General features: G+C 36.1%; 1 protein-coding gene across 2 annotated transcripts in view; it reads left to right on the plus strand.

Moving 5' to 3' along the window:
* The window catches only part of GLRA2 (glycine receptor alpha 2), a 127,268-nt gene that overhangs the window by 42,846 nt on the left and 65,772 nt on the right, over positions 1-18,650 (plus strand). For both annotated transcript variants that reach the window (XM_042867721.1, XM_042867722.1), the window contains exon 7: positions 2,359-2,573. In XM_042867721.1, coding sequence (XP_042723655.1) covers positions 2,359-2,573 — 215 coding nt within the window. The remainder of the gene's footprint in view (positions 1-2,358; positions 2,574-18,650) is intronic.

Here is an 18,650-nt window from a genome sequence, read left to right on the forward strand (position 1 = left end):
AAATATCCTCTTTAATATTGATAAATCAGTTTTAAAGTAGTAATTTTTGAGCTTGATTTATTTTTTCATTATATTAAAATGCCAGTGAGGAAAAATATCAACTTTTCACCAACTTTTGTATGAGGTTTAACTTCAGAGATGTAGTATTTGAAATGGCAGTGCTTTCACTGCTGATCTGAATAGAGTGCAAACAGAAAATGTTGGAAAGTTGTTTAATAACCTTGTTTTCCTACTTTACTTTCCGAAAAGTTTCAAGTGTGTTTTCTTTCTGTAGCTATACAAGCAGGGAGAGGTCTGTTAAATTTGGATTTATCTGCTTGGAGTGTAATTAATAAGGACAGAGAACAGTTTGCTGGATGCTTCCTAGGATTAGATATAATCCCTGTCATCTAAAATCTTTTTTTTTTTTTTTCATTATTTCAGCATAAGGGCCAGTCCACTTGCATCAAAGACATTTGTTTCACTCTGTGAAATAAAACAACATGAGATGTTCTTCTCCTGTCCAAAATAAAGTCCCATTCCTTTCTCATGAAGAGAAAATTACTTTTATTATTAATGCAACTTCTCATCTGGGATCCCAAAGTGTCAGCAAAGGATTTTTTTTTTTAATTCCACAGTCCAAAATACGTGGAAATCAGGAGTGTTATTACTACTTTATTTTTTTTCTCAAATTTTAAAGGGATAAATCGGGAGTAAATTCCAATCAACATAATTCAAGTACTTGCAATGTGGCCATTGCAAAGTTCAGCTGTCTCCTGCCACATGATTCAAGCTCTGAATAAATGTATTAATCTGCTTTTCTAGTTGCTGACTCCCAGGTAGCCATTTTGCAGTGTGAAGTAAGAGAGAAAGGAGAGCATGTGCAATTGTTTTCTTATGTAGTCATTGAGATTCCCCACGGACAATAAAAATGTCAGTTAGTAGCTCCCACTTCATATATTTGAACAAAATATGTGAATAATTAACAAAATCTTGAAGAATGTACCCTGAAAAAGGGAAATGAAGAGCAGGATTCAGACGAAATAAGATTTCACCTACGTGTGTTTATTGCTGTCTTTTCTGAGGTATGCTCCTTCAGGTTTGGGGTGAAATCAAAACATAGATGAAAGCTACATTATTCAGCCTTCTCATCCCACCCATGCTGCAAGGAGCTCTGCCCAGGTTATGCCATTGGAATGTGGAGAGTGTTCCACAGCTTGGGCTATTCTAACACCATCACAATCATGGCTCAAACCCCATCTTTTAAAAGACCAGATCCCTTCTGTTTTGGCAGTCCTGATGTATCACTGCACAGGTCTCAGAGTCTTTGTCTTTGGGATGATGGGTCAGTTCACTGATATCACAACTTCTGTCTTTCCAGAGTATTCAATTTTTCCCCCCTCCTCAATTTGCCAAATTTCCACTGTATTGTACTTTGTGCCAACTCTCATGCCTGTCTGAACCTGCCACTCAGCTTTGTAAATGGGCAGAAAAGTATGTTTATCACAAAGAAAAGAAGAGACAAAAATTCGCCTTTCATCCACAAATCATGACGAAGGAGCAATGCACGTCAGTGCTTTTGCCCAACTGACACAACAGAGGGTCTTTGAAATAATTAGTATGATGTTTCACAAATGACAGATGTTCTTTTATTTGGGTTAGTCAGCATTGAGTGTGAGCCTTCATAGAACTAAAACCCCAGCCAAGGCACACCAATTTGGAGAGCAGCAAAAAGTGATTGGATTAATGGCCGGTGAGCTGCTGCAGCTCAGGACATTGCGTTCCCCACAGCATGGCTATCTCTACTTTCTTAAAATTCTGTCTTCCTTCACTCTTGCAAAGTAGGTATTTATTATATGAAGGATCACTTACCTCCCACAAGAGATTCTTGGGTGTTTCTTGGAGTTAGATTTTTGGTGAAACTCAGTCAGCTTTGAATTGATTCTGCTAGAAGGAGTAACCCGCAGGCTCAAGTAAATGATGTGATCAGAATGAAAAGGATTTTAATCTACTATAGGACATTAAGACTAATTTTTTACAATTCATTTAATTACGTTTGCTTTATCTAATGCAATTAAAAGAGCAAAATTCTGTTGTCTTTTAACGTTAAACTTTGTATTTGAGCAAAACAAAATCTTGTTAAATTTTAGGAAGAAAAAACAGCATTCTATTTTCTAGAGGTGAAGCAACTGTACAAATACTTGTTTTCTCAGATAATGTAAAGAATTGAGTACAGTCTGTTTCAGGGACTCCATGTCCCTCCCACTCTTGAGCTCAACAAGTGGCTGACTCATAGCTTTACGTTCACACGTAGTTTATGTTCAGAAAGCAGGATAAAACTGTGCAAAAAGCATTTATGAAAGTAATTTCATGTTCTAGGAAAGTTTACATGCATTGAAGTCAAGTTTCATTTGGAGCGTCAGATGGGATACTATTTAATCCAGATGTACATTCCTAGCCTGCTGATTGTCATTTTGTCCTGGGTTTCTTTCTGGATCAACATGGATGCTGCTCCAGCAAGAGTCGCATTGGGTATCACTACAGTTTTGACAATGACCACTCAAAGTTCAGGATCGAGAGCTTCCCTTCCAAAAGTAAGGCAATTATTTTGTACCACTGGTTTGTTATCACCAAGAAAAATTACAGTAATTTTGAAGTTTCTTAACAATCTATGTAAGAAGGTCAAATAAGAATAACTGAAAAAGTGGTGTCAATGTGATGCTAAACTGTTGCAACACCATTGCATTTGGATTAGAGTTTTCTGTTGGTTTATGGGATAGCCAGAGGGCTCAAAGCTATGGATTTTTAATGATTTACTGCTAGCTTTGTCACTTAGGCATCAGGATATAGAATAGACTTTCTGAAGTATCTAGGTACTTATCTGGATTTTTTAAATCACTTTCCTGAAAACTGAACATTTTATCTGGCTGGGGACTTTGTCTAATCTTTTCTGGACTGTTAGACTCCCAAATATCATGGCATGGTTAGTTATGAATCTCAATCAGATGGATATATAAACATACATACATATATATATAAAATACATATATGTGACATATATATACACCTAAAAGATATCTCTGGACAGTATTTTCAGAGAAGTCCTGATGTCTTTCTCTGCTTCGTGGTAGGATCAATCCATGTTCTTATTCAAGTGATGCCTGCACTTCAGTCTACACACAAAAATATCCTCTCACTTGAATTTTGTGGTCTTTTTAATACAGAATAGCTGCTGTAGATGAGAATACAGATTACAGAATATATTATTTGATTAGACCACATAGAAACACTTTTCAGCATGGGCACATTTTAATGCTTCTGTCAATAGCATTCCCAATGGAATTTATATTGCATGCTCAGGTTTTGTGCAGTTTTCTGGAAGAGAACTCATAGGTAGATCAGTTAACAATGGTCTGTGGAGTCATGAGATATGATCCTCTTTTCAGCTGCCCAGAATCACAAGGACTGGGATCATAAAACTGTGCTAACTGTAAGGAAAACAGAAATGTTGAATGCTTGTATTGCATACGATCAATTCCAAAAGGCATGTTGTGTTTTTTCTGCTTTACTCTCTGTATCATATTCAGTCTAATTCCAAGTACTTTAATTTGTTAAAATTGAGCATATATAGACCAGCTTTAAAAACTGCACAGATTGTGTTACTCTTCTGTTGGTATTGAGAAAGTATCACTTAAAAATCCAGTGTCTACAACAGTTGGTTCAGCTTCACTTGTTCACTTGGAACTATGTATAATTTTCCATGAAAACTAAAAATATTTTGTATATTAACACCGAATTTCAAATTTAAACTTTCTTAACATTTGTTCTGTCAATATTACCAAATGAACACTCTGAGAAGAAAGTCAACAAAGAGATAATCTTGGCAAGAGCCATGCAGGATCTGTAGATAGCAAGCTCATAGTCACTGGAGACTGTGTCTAGATGGTACAACTTGATTCCATGATTTCTTCCAAATATTACACATTCCAGCTTTCTTCCAAATTAACTGACTTGAGAATTAAAAGTGGTACAATCACTGTAGTGGAGCTTTCCACTCACATTTCCAACAGAGAAAACATACCCTACTAAGAAGCTCTGCAGTGATAGCATATCCATAAAGATAATTTAGAAAGACTTCATCTTATGCCTTTGATCCAGATGAAACATTTATCCTTGCTGAATTCTCTCTTGTTTGAGTTGAAAAGCATTCTCTGGATAAGTTTCTGGGCTTCTGCTGAGTAGAAGAAATGTGAAGATCCAGAATATGTTGACTGTAGCAGTTTGATTATTGGAGATGTCCTTCTCTATCTGCAAAATTAAATAGATTTATCTCATCTGTCAGAGGTGACGTTCTGGCCCTATCCCATCCTCTCCTAGTTTTCTCTGCTGTTTCTTTGTCAGAAGACATGTACCCCACCAGAGAGCCCAGCACATTTATTTCACTGGGGCTGCACCTCATTATTGCATTTCCACTCTGTGAATTCAACCAAGCTGTGTCTGAAGAATCTTGGGACTGACACAAACCAACACTTCAAAATAAACTTTCTGTTCACATTTAAGTAGAACACCCATGTCTGTATACAGGTCCCTGCTGTATACTGTCAGCAGTACCCGATTCCTTACAAAAGGAAGGAGAAAGTTTTTCTTGCTGTTGCTGTTGCAAGAACACAGCAATTTTAAAACCCTATCTGTAGCTTAGTATAAAAATTGTATTTCTTAATAAAATCTGTCCAGCTGAAATGCATTTAGAAATAAAAATATGAAAATAATTACTTCAAAACAGTGTTGAATCTGAAGTCCCCAAATGGCTCCTTAAAATCAGTGTTTATCTAAGTTCTGTCTACATTCTGCCAAGACGCAGGAAGTTGGGCTGTCAATAAAACATTCATTTTAAAATTGCTCCAAGCATGAATATCTAAGAGAATCAGACATGACAGAATGGTTATTTTTGCAAGAGTACAGAAAAAACAGATGCAACTGCTCTGTGAGAACAGACTATATTTGATTACAAGAGCTGAGTTCTTCCCCATTCTACCTTGTGTCCTATTCTTATTAACACACAATTAACACATATTTATAGAACTTAAACTTACCCTTAATTTACTCACTGGCTCATGCCAAGCTGATAAATTAAGGGTATTCTTTCTTCTTTCTTCTTTCTTCTCAACTATTTTATTAGAACTTTACCAAAAATAAATAAGCAAATAACTAAAACAAAAGCAAAGCATCAACATCTACCAATTTTATGAGTAATTCCTTTATGTTAAAGAAAAAAAAAGTGAAGAAGAATTGTGCTCAGAAGAATCCTAGTTAGTTTTTTTTGGGTCAGTTTCTGAGTTACTATCAAAATGACGCAAGTGGAACATTTTAGAAGTAATTACCCACACATTGTTCTCAACCTCAACATGACATGATGTGATAAAGTTCTACTTCCTTGAAATCACTTTTTTTCATATTAAAAACCAATATTCATTTTGATACACAGCTTTTCATAATGTTAGGTCACAGAAGCATAGATATTAGGCTTCCAGATATTGAAAATTAAATGTAAGTTCAAGACTGCTGAAAAGAAAAGGAAAGAAACTGAAAGTTAATGAGAGAATGAAAATACAGTTGACTCACGATGTCAAAGGGAGATACTGGTGGTATGGCAGTAGAGGCTGAACTTTCCCAACAGTATCCCATTACATGTTGCTGCCATGTGAGAGATGCAGCAATCTTCCAAAATGGCATCTGACATGGAAGCAAAGGTGTGTCATTAAATTCTTGAAAAAATGGCACCCACTGACATTCATTGACACTTGCTGAACATTTCTGGAGACCAACCACTGAATGTGAGCACAGTGATGGATGGGCATTTCAGCGGTGGTGACAGTGGCAGTGGGTCATCTCCACTGGTACGGATTGTTACAAGTGTGGCACGCCTGTTCACTGGTGAAAATGCATAGCTCTTGATGGTGACTATGTTGAAAAACAGTGTTTTATATCTGAGAATTTTCTCTGTCAAGCAGTGTTATGGTACTCTTTTTAGCTGTTGTACTTTCCATGGAAATAAATAGTACGCATTACTATCAGAGAAACTCATGTAACTCCAGCTGGTATTTGTGTTTGCACACACTGAAGAGAAAAATCTAGATAGCTTCTTTCAAATGAAATGTGATTATATTTCTTTGATAAATTTTCATAGTCCTTCTGCGCAGTTATTATCTTCATAGCGTTTGTAATTCTGCCTACAAATACAGGGTCAAATTCTGGTAACAACAAACTAGTGAAAAAATCACTATGTTGTTTTGTTGGTTTTTTTTCATTTATTTTTCTACAGAGTTGATTTCTTTCTTAAAAAAGACAGAAATAAATCACGCAAGAGTTTAGAGCCCCAGCAAACTACTAATGTAGGAGGCAAGAGCTGCAGTGCATGTTTCAGAAAACATAAATGTTCTTTTCTACTTTTTATCATAAGGTAAACAATATCAAGTTCTGTTTCCTTCATGGGGATGAAGTACTGATCTTCTATACAAAGAATAGCTGCAGAGAATCCTTCACCACGGTGTCAACCTGTTTTATAGAAACTAAGTTATTGTGTGTTTATTACAGAAAACTGGTGATTGTTCACATGGCCAGAATTACCATCAGTGGCCATGTTAAGAGGTGATAAGAAACTAATCTAGAAAACTGGGCTACTACCTTCCCTCCAATTGGTCAATCCAGTGCGCAGACAATCAGGAACACTGATCCAAAATGACATGGTTTCTCTGGCCAATTCTCCTTCCTCCAAATTCACATTTATAAGCCCTACCTACATCTGATAGTCTGTGTCTGGATTCCTCTGTTCATGCCATCATTTTCCACCTAGAAATTTAGCTAGACTAATGTCTGTGCAGTAACTTTTGCTGACTGACCAAATGAGCAAAAATCCTGGATGGTGGTTGTCAGCTTGGCTGTGTATTTGTATTCACAATGAAACTGAGAAACTCTGAGCTTTGTCTGCAAGTCCTATGCATGAGCCCTGGAGCTGCCTTGCATCTAAGTGCTTGCTGGACTTTACCTCTGCAAAAATAAATAAATAAATAAATAAATAAAAATCTGCTATATATCCATGCAGAATTCTGCACATCCTTGAATATAGTGTTTTGTGGAAGTATCTGACTGCACAAACATGGCAGCCTGTATTTTTCAAAGCATGATCTGAAGAACTTCTGGGCATCACAAAACAGATCTGTAATATGCTGTTGCTTTTTTTTTTTCCTTTAATAGTATCAGTAGTGTATGAGCTCTCAAAGTAAAGGGGAGCATATTGGTATAGTAAGCATAAAATTGGTGAGAAATATGAGAAAGTATCTTGTTTTTTTTTTTTTTTCAGAGCATTAGATAACTATTCTCTTCCTATTCCATTTATTTTTAAACAGCTTTCCTTTTGTTGAATCAACAGAATCAAGAGCTTTAAAGAATTTAATTAAAAAAAGCATTGGAAACAATAAGTTCTCTGCTATGCTAGTAATTGGGTATTTTTCAAATTGCTTTCTTCTTAAAACACATGCATAAACCAAACTGTAGCATCAACAGTCCAAGAAAGTGAATTACTTTTTTTATACCATAAAGCAAAACATTTGAGGATACTTTAAGTCAAGCAAATGAAAGCAGCCTTATTTTACGAAGTTGTATCAAGCTCATATTTTGTTACTTTAATATGTAGTACTTTATGAATACATGTTCCTTCCCTAGGCAGCAATTGGTGTAGAAAAAAATCTCATTCAGAACTCACTGAAACCACTGGGAGGCCTTCCATTCACTTCATTTTGCTTCGGATCACTGAGTGCATTACCAATTGTAATAAAAGCACTGTATTCTAATAGATGCAGAGACTTGCAAAACCAAAGGCATCACAGTCCATCCCCTTTGGCAGTAAATTATTGCTTTATGTGTCATTCACTATCCCTGCCATTTTTGGAGTCTTTGGAGTCTTTTCAAGATTCTTTGTCTTCTGGCAGACCAGTCTCAGAATGTAACCTCTCCTTTATTGACTGCCAAAAGTTATCAAGTAAAGAAATTCCAAGAGTACATCATTTCTTCTATTTTGAAGTAAAGTTAAAATAATGTGTTAATAGGAAAAAAAAAAAAAAAAAAAAGGAAAAAAAGGAAACAACAACAAAAAAGAAGGAAACAAATAAGAAATAACAATAAAGAAAAAGGAACAGATGCTCTTCTTACTCTTCTTAGAGGTTATATTGTCCTTTGTTCGTTTGCTGTCAGAGGAAGTGTCTATGGTGATAGCATGACAGATTTTGGTGCAGCAGTATGTTAAGAAACAATGATAAACTGAATGGAAGGAACTTTTAACAGGTCATTCTTCTTTAGTTTCAGGGTCTGAGGAGGAAATTCGGAAGTAATTTAATGATCATGAGATATGTTAATATGTAAAAGGGTATCTGAGTGCTTGACTTAACTGCTTAAAGAATTAGGCCAACCTTATTAGCTATTTACAATATCCTGTTGGATGCATGACGGTCCTAAAACAGTGCCATGGTATTTAATATGCTTGCTTTATGAAACATGTTTATTGTTTCTGAGGGGAAACTGCAAACAAGTCTCCACTTTTTAAAAATCTGTTTGGGGATCTTGAGTGGATTTAGAAAAAAGTTCTTGGAGAACATAGAATCATAGAATGGTTTGGGTTGGAAGGTACCTTTAGGAGCATCTAGTTCCAACCCCTCTGTGATAGGCAGGGACACTTCTCACTAAATCAGGTTGCTCACAGCCCTGTCCAGCCTTGCCTCAAATGCTTCCAGGAAGGGACCATCCACATTCTCACTGGGCAACCTGTTCCAGTGCCTCACCACCCTCACACTAAGGAATTTCTTCCTAATATCTAGTGTGATGACCTAATGGCTGTCAGTTTTCTTCTTTTTCCCTGCAATAAAATGTGTCATGTCATCTAAATCCTTAGGGAGTCAGGCTGTATAGTCAGGTAAACAGGAGAATTTGCTCTTCAATCATGTGCCTACAGGGAAATCTACGTGGCCATTTGCTTTGGTCACTTGCAGTGTTCTCATACAGCTTTCTGTTCCACCCCATTATATTCCTAATATAATGTATATTCTTCCTTCTTTTATTTCTATTAAGAGAATAATGAAAGCTGCTTTAGCTATTCTTGTGTTTTGTTTTTTTTTTTCTTTTCTTTTTATTTTTTATCTGAGCTTGGCAAAACTGGATAAAACTAAATCTTATATTCAGACAGTATTTTCAATATCCTTTGTTAAATTCCATACAGTATTTGAATTTGGATAAAGCGATTTCTTCTATACTGCTTAACAAAGGAACTCACATAGTCTGAAGCACTTTTTCAACAGAACAAATGTTCCAAAGTAAAACAAGAGTCGTACATTAGTATGTGTTTGCTTGCTGTGACTTACTGAAGACATTTATTCATTTTAAACTACTAATAGTCCCTCAATACAGATTTATGTACAAAAAAAAAAAAAAAAAAAATACAAAAAAAACCACAAAAAAAAAAAAAAATTCCTGTCAAATTGTTTAAAAAGACCTACTCACACCTCATGTCTCAAAATAAATATTTTCTGATACTCTTCTACATTTTTTCATAGGTAATTTTTTTTTTTCTTCTTTCCGCTTATATTTTTGTACCAGTAGTTTTTTCTCAAGATACATATGTGCTTGAGTGCAAAAGAGAGTGTGAACTGCAGGGGAAGATGTGATACAAGGAGGCGATAGAAGGTGTTGTACCAGATAGAACATCAATAGCAATGTGGCCATGCTAGTATCAGCTTGATAATAAATCCTTGGGCCTGATGTAACTTCTCTGCTTCTGCCACTCACATCAGTTTGTAAAAGGCATTTTCCCTTTCTTCAGGGCTTGCTCCTTTAAGATCTAGGTAGATACTTACATGGCTGGCCTGTGCATTTACATCTTCAGTGGGAGCAGTACCTCAGTTAAAACTATAGGTGGATACGCTTTGGCACAGGTATGTGTGCTGTTGTCGTACATTCTTCATGGGAAGAAAATTTTTCTTCCATTCCACAACGACTTCCAGTTCTGTGAGACCAAAGACTAGGGATGGCTGCAAGGCTAAGAAGACAAAAAAGAGTAGCACCTGTGCATCTTGCAGGAATTGGAAGAGAGTGGGAGGAAAAAGGATTTAGATATTACCCAGAGCACCTAGAAAAGACCACATAACTCTGTTTCTCTTGGTCACAGAGAAAAGATGTACTGGTCAATCATTGGGTCTCAAACTGTTTACATATCATTTCCAATGAAGTTCAGTGTGGCCTTTGATTCTGTGCAAAGCCAATTGAGGAAATACTAACTGGACAAATATTAATGCATTAAGTTCTATAACAGATTTTACTCTGTGAAGGTCAAAAACAAAAGACTGATTAATTCAGTCACTTTCTCCTTTCTACTAGTCTAAACTTTATAATTTACTTTCCTGTATAGTGAAGATAGTGTTATTTACTGTACTACAGAAAGAGTAGTTGCCAACGTGCGTGACAGAAAAAAATATTCGATGTGTTAGAATACCTCTGGGATGTAGTTTGAGTACTCCTGGCACTTCCTGGAGAGGTTTTATAATGCAGTCATCTGGGACGGCTGGCGTTGAGCAGAGCTAGTTTCATGCGTCAGAGAAGAGCTGGAGTTGCTGTGTGCATCACTCTGCCGGTTGTTTCATAATCTTGGTATGAAGCAGGGGCTCTCCAGCTTTGTTCCTATACCCTCGAGGATGTTATAGCAGCTTTTAGCAGCTCTCTGAGGAGCGTGCAGTGCTGCTCTTTCTCACAGATAAGCACTGCAAGCATGCTCTGAGGCAGTGACATGCACTACTGTGGCTCAATCATTTCAGATCATCTCAGGCCTTGACTCTATTAGATCATCTAGAAGTACTGCTTGTGAAAATCTTCTGTTAGAATTCAATTTGATATAGTGTTGCTGGGGCCTCCTGGACCTTGTGTACCTTCCAGTCTGAACAGTACTGCAAACTGCACGCTGCTTTGTGGCAGCTGGGCCATTGACTTTTTAGTCTCCCAAACTTTCATTTGGATTGTAATGTAACTATAAAAAGCTTGAATGAAAAGACTTTCTTTCATGTGGGAAATGTTTCTATTTAGATTTTTGTGTATATACATATATGTTGGTGCGTAGGAGTGTTAGCTCTTCCCCTCCACAGGGAAAAAAAAAAAAAAGTAAATAGAGAGAAGCTATTTGCATCAGGTTGGACATGAGGAAACATTTCTTCTCTGAAAGAGTGATGAGGCAGTGGCACAGGCTTCCCAGGGAGGAGGTGGGGTCACTGTCCCTGGAGGTGTTCAAGGAACATGTGGATGTGGCACTGAGGGACGAGGTTAGCCAACGTAGTAGGAATGGGCTCACGATTGGACTAGATGGCCTTAGAGGTCTTTTCCATCTTTTCCAGCCTTAATGATTCTGTGATTCTATGATTCTACTTTTCTTCATGGATGCAACAAACCTCTGCAGGAGGAGGAACTATTAAATGACTTAGTATCTTCTTTTTATACCTGTGATATTACACAATTATGACTTTAATTTGCAAGTAGTGAGGTATTCTACTCTTTGTCATGGTAATACCAGCTTTTGAAATGAAACAATTTAAAACTAGCCATTGGCAAGAAAAGAGTATAATTTGTTTTTAAGGCATAGAAATACAGTCATGTATGCTAGAATACATCATTATTCACAGGTCCTTAGTAGTAAAGTTAAAAACCTTGATGAAGTAACTTCTTCTCCTTATTTTTTCTTACTAGAAGCCTAGAAGGGTTAATGGGAATGTCTTGTCTCAAAGAGAAGGGAGTGTGAGAGCAGAGCTTTGATCCACAGAAGCTTTATCCTGTGTTAGACATACCTGTTTATGAGAAGTATATGTTTCCTCATGTCCAACCTGATGTACATAGCGCCACAAGTATACATTCTACCAAAGGTTAAGGCTCTAGAGAAGTGAATCCAAATTTCTAATAAGTCTGGAGAGAAATTTTAGTGACTAAATCACAGCAGAAAATGTAAGTTATGAAAAAAAGACAACATATAATGAATGTTTGCCTATACATGTTTTCACAGCAATAGCACAGGTTATATTCTAAATAATTACCAGTAATGGTGTATATAATGAGAACATATCAATATCTGTCATATGCAGGAGAAAATGTTTCTATTAAAAATGGTCTGCTGAGACATTAAAAAATCATTTAAAGTATTTAACTGATATAAATGATTTCATTTTTTTAATCTCTGTTCTGCAGAAGAACGTAATCCTTCCTGTGTTTATTGGCAATCAAAACACTTTAAGGACTTTTGTACCTTAATATGATGAACAGTGCTACATTTAAAATGTATCTGTAGACAGGAGGTACTGTTTCCTGTCCATTTGTGGGGTATGAACAACTTGAAAACATCTCTTAATTTTCCATGTCAGTGTTCATGGACAGCAATGAGAGTAACACATTCCTATCTGCATTGACTGAGTGTGCTCTGTGCATCAAAAAGTAGATGAAAAACAGTTTAAGACTGGGAAGAAAAAAAAAACAGTTAAGGAACTTAAGAAACCCAAACGTCAGGATTATGGTAAAAACTCACAGAGTTAGACAGCGCATTCTGTTGCTTTCCCAAACAATCAAATTGTTTGCTTGCTTTTTTAAAGAAGCTGTAGTTGTCTGACAAGATTTATTTTATGAGGTGTTGGCTGTTCTGCTGTCTCCTGAACCTCCTAGCAGAATCAGAATCTACTCTGAATTAAAAGAAATGCTGTCATTGAGAATGACTTAAATTGAAACATTTAGAAACTCGGGTATGACCGCTGCTATTTCTTACCAAGGCTCCCCAAAGTCAAAGATGACAGGGTTATGCCTCAAAGAAAGCAGCACAGAACAAATTAGTTATGCATATATCTATCCCTGGATATGAAAACAAAGATAACCTTGCTTTTATGTTTCACAGAATAGCAGTGTGGTCTTTTTTACATCTTGTTTTCTTTATCTGTCCCATCTAGTGTGTGGGAAGAATAATGCGTAATTATTTTCTCAATTGGTTAATTATTCTGTCTAAAGTTGGTATATTTGCCATTCATTAGTAATGGCGCAGTGTTGATTTTACAAGTGGGTGGCATTGTCTTTTTGATAAATGAGAAGTGTTAACTGTTTACTTTTTACAGTATTCTGATGCTCTGTTAGAAAGGGAATAAACATGATGTTGCTCAAACTAGAATATGTGCCAACTACCAAGTTTAGAGGTGACCTCTTATCTCTTTCTACATTGGCTGGAACAGGAGACAGACATTTTGCAACCAGTCAAAAAAGTTTTTGCTAACACGATTCCAGGCAAGAATGTATCTTGGCAAAGGATTTCATGGTGAATTGTTTAAAGGTAAAGAGGTCTCAGTGAATGCAGCTGTAAGAGCTGATTTGCTTCTTACATTTATGAGTAAAAGCCTTTCCCAAACTGAAAGACATATCTAATTGCAAGAATCAGGATTGCCAGAATGTGGGTAATGACTTCATGGCAAGCCATTTGGCCACTTCCGTTCATTGTTTCCACAATGATGCTTGACTTCTTCCAGATGTACCCCCCTCTTAGTTAAGAAAAGGCAGCCTGAAAAGCAGCTCATGATCACAGAGTGCAAACGTCTCTTATCCTGCAACTTTGTTATCTCTGAAACAGGCTTTTAAAACATATGCTTGCCAGAGCTGGCCATTGGCCTCATGATTTTTTCGTAATTCATAATCCTTTGAGAAGTCATTCTGAAAGACAACTAAATTTTCAGCAATAACATTTTCAGCTTAAGTCAAATTCAGCTATTTTCAGCTTCAACAAATAATATCTATCTTCCCAGTTCCTCTTTGTCTATGTTGTACACACTGTGTTAGGTCTGTGCTCCAACAGTGATATACATTTTAGATGGGGTCATGCATTTTCTCTGAGGAACTGACTTCTGTTTAAAAAAAATAATAATAATAAAAAATCATTTGAAGCTATGTAAAAGGTACTTAAAAAAAATGTTCTCATATATTCAAAAAATTTCCTAAGTGATTTCTGTTGACTTACAATGACCACTGCTGCATTGGCCCTGCTAGGCAGGGGGGTTGGAACTACATGATCCTTGGGGTCCCTTCCAACCCGGGTGATTCTGTGATTCTGTGATTCTGTGATTTCTCCACAACATATTTTTTCGTATTAAAAATGCCTTGTTACTTGGAAATGGAAAACTCACCAATGAAACTATCAGAAAAGTTTGACACAAGCATGGAAATAATGAAAATGGTTCAGTTGATATAATTTAATAAAATAAATGTTGTGATCTGAGACTTTTTTTTTTTTACATTTTCATTTTTATTCTAATTCAGAAGACATTTCCAAAATGTTAAAAATCTCAAGGAACGGAAGAACCTCATTCATTCGTATCTATCATTTAGTGAGATACTGGTAGACACTTTTCAAGTTTATTTAGTAATATTAAGTAATATTAAGGCTTCAGATGAAAACTGTTCTAATTAAAACCCTTCTTCAGCTGCAGGAGCAGGCTCAGGCACTGAAATGTTCTGAGGAGAAGAGATCAATACTGCTCTGCCTGCTAGTGAGCTTCAGCTGTGCTCGCTGTAGCCAGCATGTGAAGCTACAATTACCACTTGTTTCTATTTTGATATGGTTCATGGGCTTCTAGAAATCACAGATGATTTTTTCATTTCCAAGTCCAGAAGGTAAAAAGTGACAAAATGACCATTTCAGATAAGCATTTAGGTGTGTTTGTTTTTCTGAAATCTAATTGCTGGGTTCTGTAGATGCTGTATATCTGGCTCAGGGATATTTTAAAGAAAGGAATCCAGCCTTGTTTTGAAAATGATATTTGGATGTTTATTTCAGCTACACAAATACTTTTAGTTTTTAAGATAAACATATTTAGAGACTGTGATGCTCTGGCAGGTAAACTTCCAGAGAGAAGTTAAACTTCCAGAGTGTTTCTTACTGTGCATTTCTCTTTTGGCCTACAAAGCCTTCTTAGACCCAATGTCTGTTCTTATTCAAGAAATCCAATTATGAAATTGGGCAATCTTGTGATCTCTTTTCTTGTTTGGTATGTTAAACAGATTGAGTTTCTTATGTCTCTCACTTGTAAAACATTTTCTTCAGCTTTCAACCTTGTTTCCTCTTCATTGTGACAACATACAATATTAAATATAGCAGCCACAACTACACTACTGCAGAAGCTCTTAATATGGCTTTCCTTCTTCTCTGTTCTGTGTATAGACTGAGCAGTCATATTCACCTTTTACTCACAGTTTCACATAACTGATGCTCTGTTGTCATTCCCCTTTTCAGAACCACTTTTGGAGAGAGGCACAGTGACTCCTCTTACAGGCATGTGACCTGATTTTGGGCTTTCTTGAAAACCATGTGATTTGAAATTGCCCAGTGGTCCTATTTATACTGTTGCTGACATTGTTTATAGTTTTACCAGTGTTTCTTCCATCTGACACTTTGTGTTTCCTGGATCTTTCATTTCTATTAATTGGCTCTCATTCTCCTTCAAGTTACCTCTCTTCTATGTAAATATATAAATATACATATACATACAAGCTTTTTTCAAATGTAGTTTTCTTTTCTATTCCTACTTTAATGCCATAAAGGGTATTTATAAACCAGACTTATCTTGTTTGGTAGTTGAGGTATCACAACTATAAAAATTGTTAGCTTTTCAATGGTTGTAGCTTACTTAGTACTAGTAAAAAGAAAACATTTGTTATAGTCCGTGTTTATTTCATAGAACGTAGACCGAGCTACCACTTTCTGGAAACCCAACTGATTATAAGTGGTTAATACTCAGTGGGAGGACACTTACAGAGAACTTGCAAAGAAATATAAGAGTGCAATCGTGGACAAAAAAGAGGACTCTGGAAGCTTCCATCACTGTGGAATAAGGAGGTGTGCTGAGAACTAAATTGAAATCCAGATGGAAATGTGAGATGAAATTGAGTGGTAACTTATGAGTACTGTAAGAATATATGGTGAAAAATGGCCTGTCCATTTGGACAGTTAAATAGTGATGGAGTCTAGGGAAGCTCAGAGGAGCGTGTTTGTTCAAACACTTTAGAACCCCAACCAGGAAAACTGTTATGGTTGAGGTGTAGTGGGTGTAGTGAAATAAAAATTCATAAGAAGTCATATCTCTAGCACCAAAAATAAAGAATATGGATTAAGGTGAAACACATAAAAGAGAAGTTTATGAGTTTAATTATGAGACCTTATTGTGCCAGTGGCAACATTAGCTTGAGAGAAGGAAATGTTCATAAGCAAAGCCAGAAAGGCAATGCTTATCATTTATGGCATTAATTAAAGTAAGCAGCCTTAAAAATAGTAAATATAAAAGGACATTGATTTGATTTTGTATTTGAGAAACTGTAATAATATGAAGTGTTTCTTTTCCCACTATATAAAATAAAAAAATACAGGAAATGTAAAAAATATGCTCATCATATGTAGTCAGGAGAAACAGAGAGGAGGAAATAGATCACAATGCCTAACAGCTATTACTTAAAATCTACTAGTGATATACATACAGTGAAACTATTCATATGTAGTTGTGTGCAAAGAATATGAATAAAGGAGTATTTTCAACTTTGTTTTATAGTAGCAGATTGAGGAAAGAATAAAACAAATCATAGTGGAAAGAAATTATGTTAGATATTTGTATATCTGAAGTTTTCCAGAGAAAAACATAACAATTTTTTCCACTTACAGTAACCACGACTACTTTACTCTGCACATCTGTATTTCACAACCAGCTTTAAATCAGAACAAAAATATTGAACTCATAAACCCCCAAAGTGAGATTCATCTGCCCATGCTTAGGTAGGTGAAAGTTATTTTAGGCTGCCTTTCTATTCAACAGAGAGGAAGGGACACCTCCACAGCATGTCTTTTGGGACCCAGGCAGGTATACAGGATAGGTCAGATGAATTGCTTATTTCAAATTCTTCTTTCTGCAAGTTGACAAGGGGAGCCAAGGTGACTAGCAAGAAAGTCGGATGTCTAAAGTTATTCAAGGGAAATCCCATCCCAGACGCACAGTGAAGAACTGTAAAATATGCATCATCATACGAAAAGATTTGACGCATTAAGCTTTTTCGGAATTATTATTATTCTTTTTTTGCCTAGACAAGTGGCTATATAAAAATATTTTTACCTTTATATATTATTTTAGTATGATTAAGGTCAAACTTGCTGCATTTAGGAAAATAAATACATTTTTTCCTCATTCTTTTTCACACGCAATGTGGACACAGATTAGGATGAATGAAGTGTGGGTGAGGTGGTAACCAAATTGTTATTTCCTTGCAGAGCATTACGTATCTGTTAATCTTTAAGACAAATGGATTACAGGAGATGATTCTAAGGCCCTGCATAGAGCTAGTGGGGCTGACGACAGGATGTAAGTCAGTCTGCAGTACCATTTTTACAGTCAAAGAAATGCACAGTCACGAGGACACTGTTTGACTCTTGGAGCTGTAAATTTGAAAAGAAAATTGAAGAGATTCAAAGTAAAAGTAAATTAAAGAGTAGACGTGTAACTTCAGAGTGAACTAAAAAAATCAATTATCAGGATAAATTTGTGCACAGTCTTGTGCCTTCTAAGAGGAAATTCAAGGAAAGGGCTTATATTTGACCTTTCTTCAGTGCAAGTATTTCTAGATAACAATGATTAAGCATGTCAAGAATATATTGTCATCATCTAATCCTTTCAAATTCATCTGTATAGAAGTTGGTGTCATTGCATGCTTACTGGAGCTGATATTGATTTTTTATACTATTTGAGTGATATACCAGTGGCACTATTCCATTTGTGCACAGATCTGCTAGGCATGGGCAATTTCTATAATGTTTCTTACTCTCTGAGCATTCTGAGTTACATTTATTCATGTTTTGGATGTTCAGGCTTTTGTGGATTTTGTTGTTATTTCATGTCTTTGTAGGAAGGAGAGGAAAATGCATGGCACATGTCAGTCTCCAGCTCAGGAGACTGGATCTTCCTCAGTGCTGAGACCAGTGCTCGAGTCTAGTCCATAATGCCAGAGCCAGTTTCCCACTGGGATCAGAATGTACTTGCTATTTTTGTGTAAACGCATTTAGAGTTCAGCGCATGAACAAGGTTACAAGTGTGTTTCAGAATCTAATATAAAGTATTTAATTGAGTCCTTTGCTTTAGTGCATCCAGCAGGCTATTTAGAGAGCTTCCAAATTCTTACAGTAAACAAAAAGCTGAACTTCCTTGGATAAATTCTTTCATATCATGAGATTGATGGATCTCTCATGTGCATGATGCAAGTGCATACTATGCATCTGAGATCAGTTCCATAAACAGGAGGCTGAATTTATTCCTTTAAACTGACAAGAATCCTCTGGCTAATTTACATTTATTTTGATTACATAATATTTCCTTTTTTAATATTATTAATTACATCTGTAGATAAAATCTTTTACTGGAAAATGTAGAGATCTTTTTTTCTTCCGTAGATTCAAAATCAAAACATCCAGATAAAGCTTGATATGTTTCCATTTGGATACATTTATTGCAGGTTTTTTTGGAAAATTGGGAATCACTTGCATCATACTCCTCTTTCTTATGTGTCCTTTCCTGACATTTGAGATGCTATAT

Source organism: Lagopus leucura, unplaced genomic scaffold, assembly GCF_019238085.1.
Source record: "Lagopus leucura isolate 7727_CA_CO unplaced genomic scaffold, USGS_WTPT01 Super-Scaffold_100001, whole genome shotgun sequence".
NCBI lineage: Eukaryota > Metazoa > Chordata > Aves > Galliformes > Phasianidae > Lagopus > Lagopus leucura.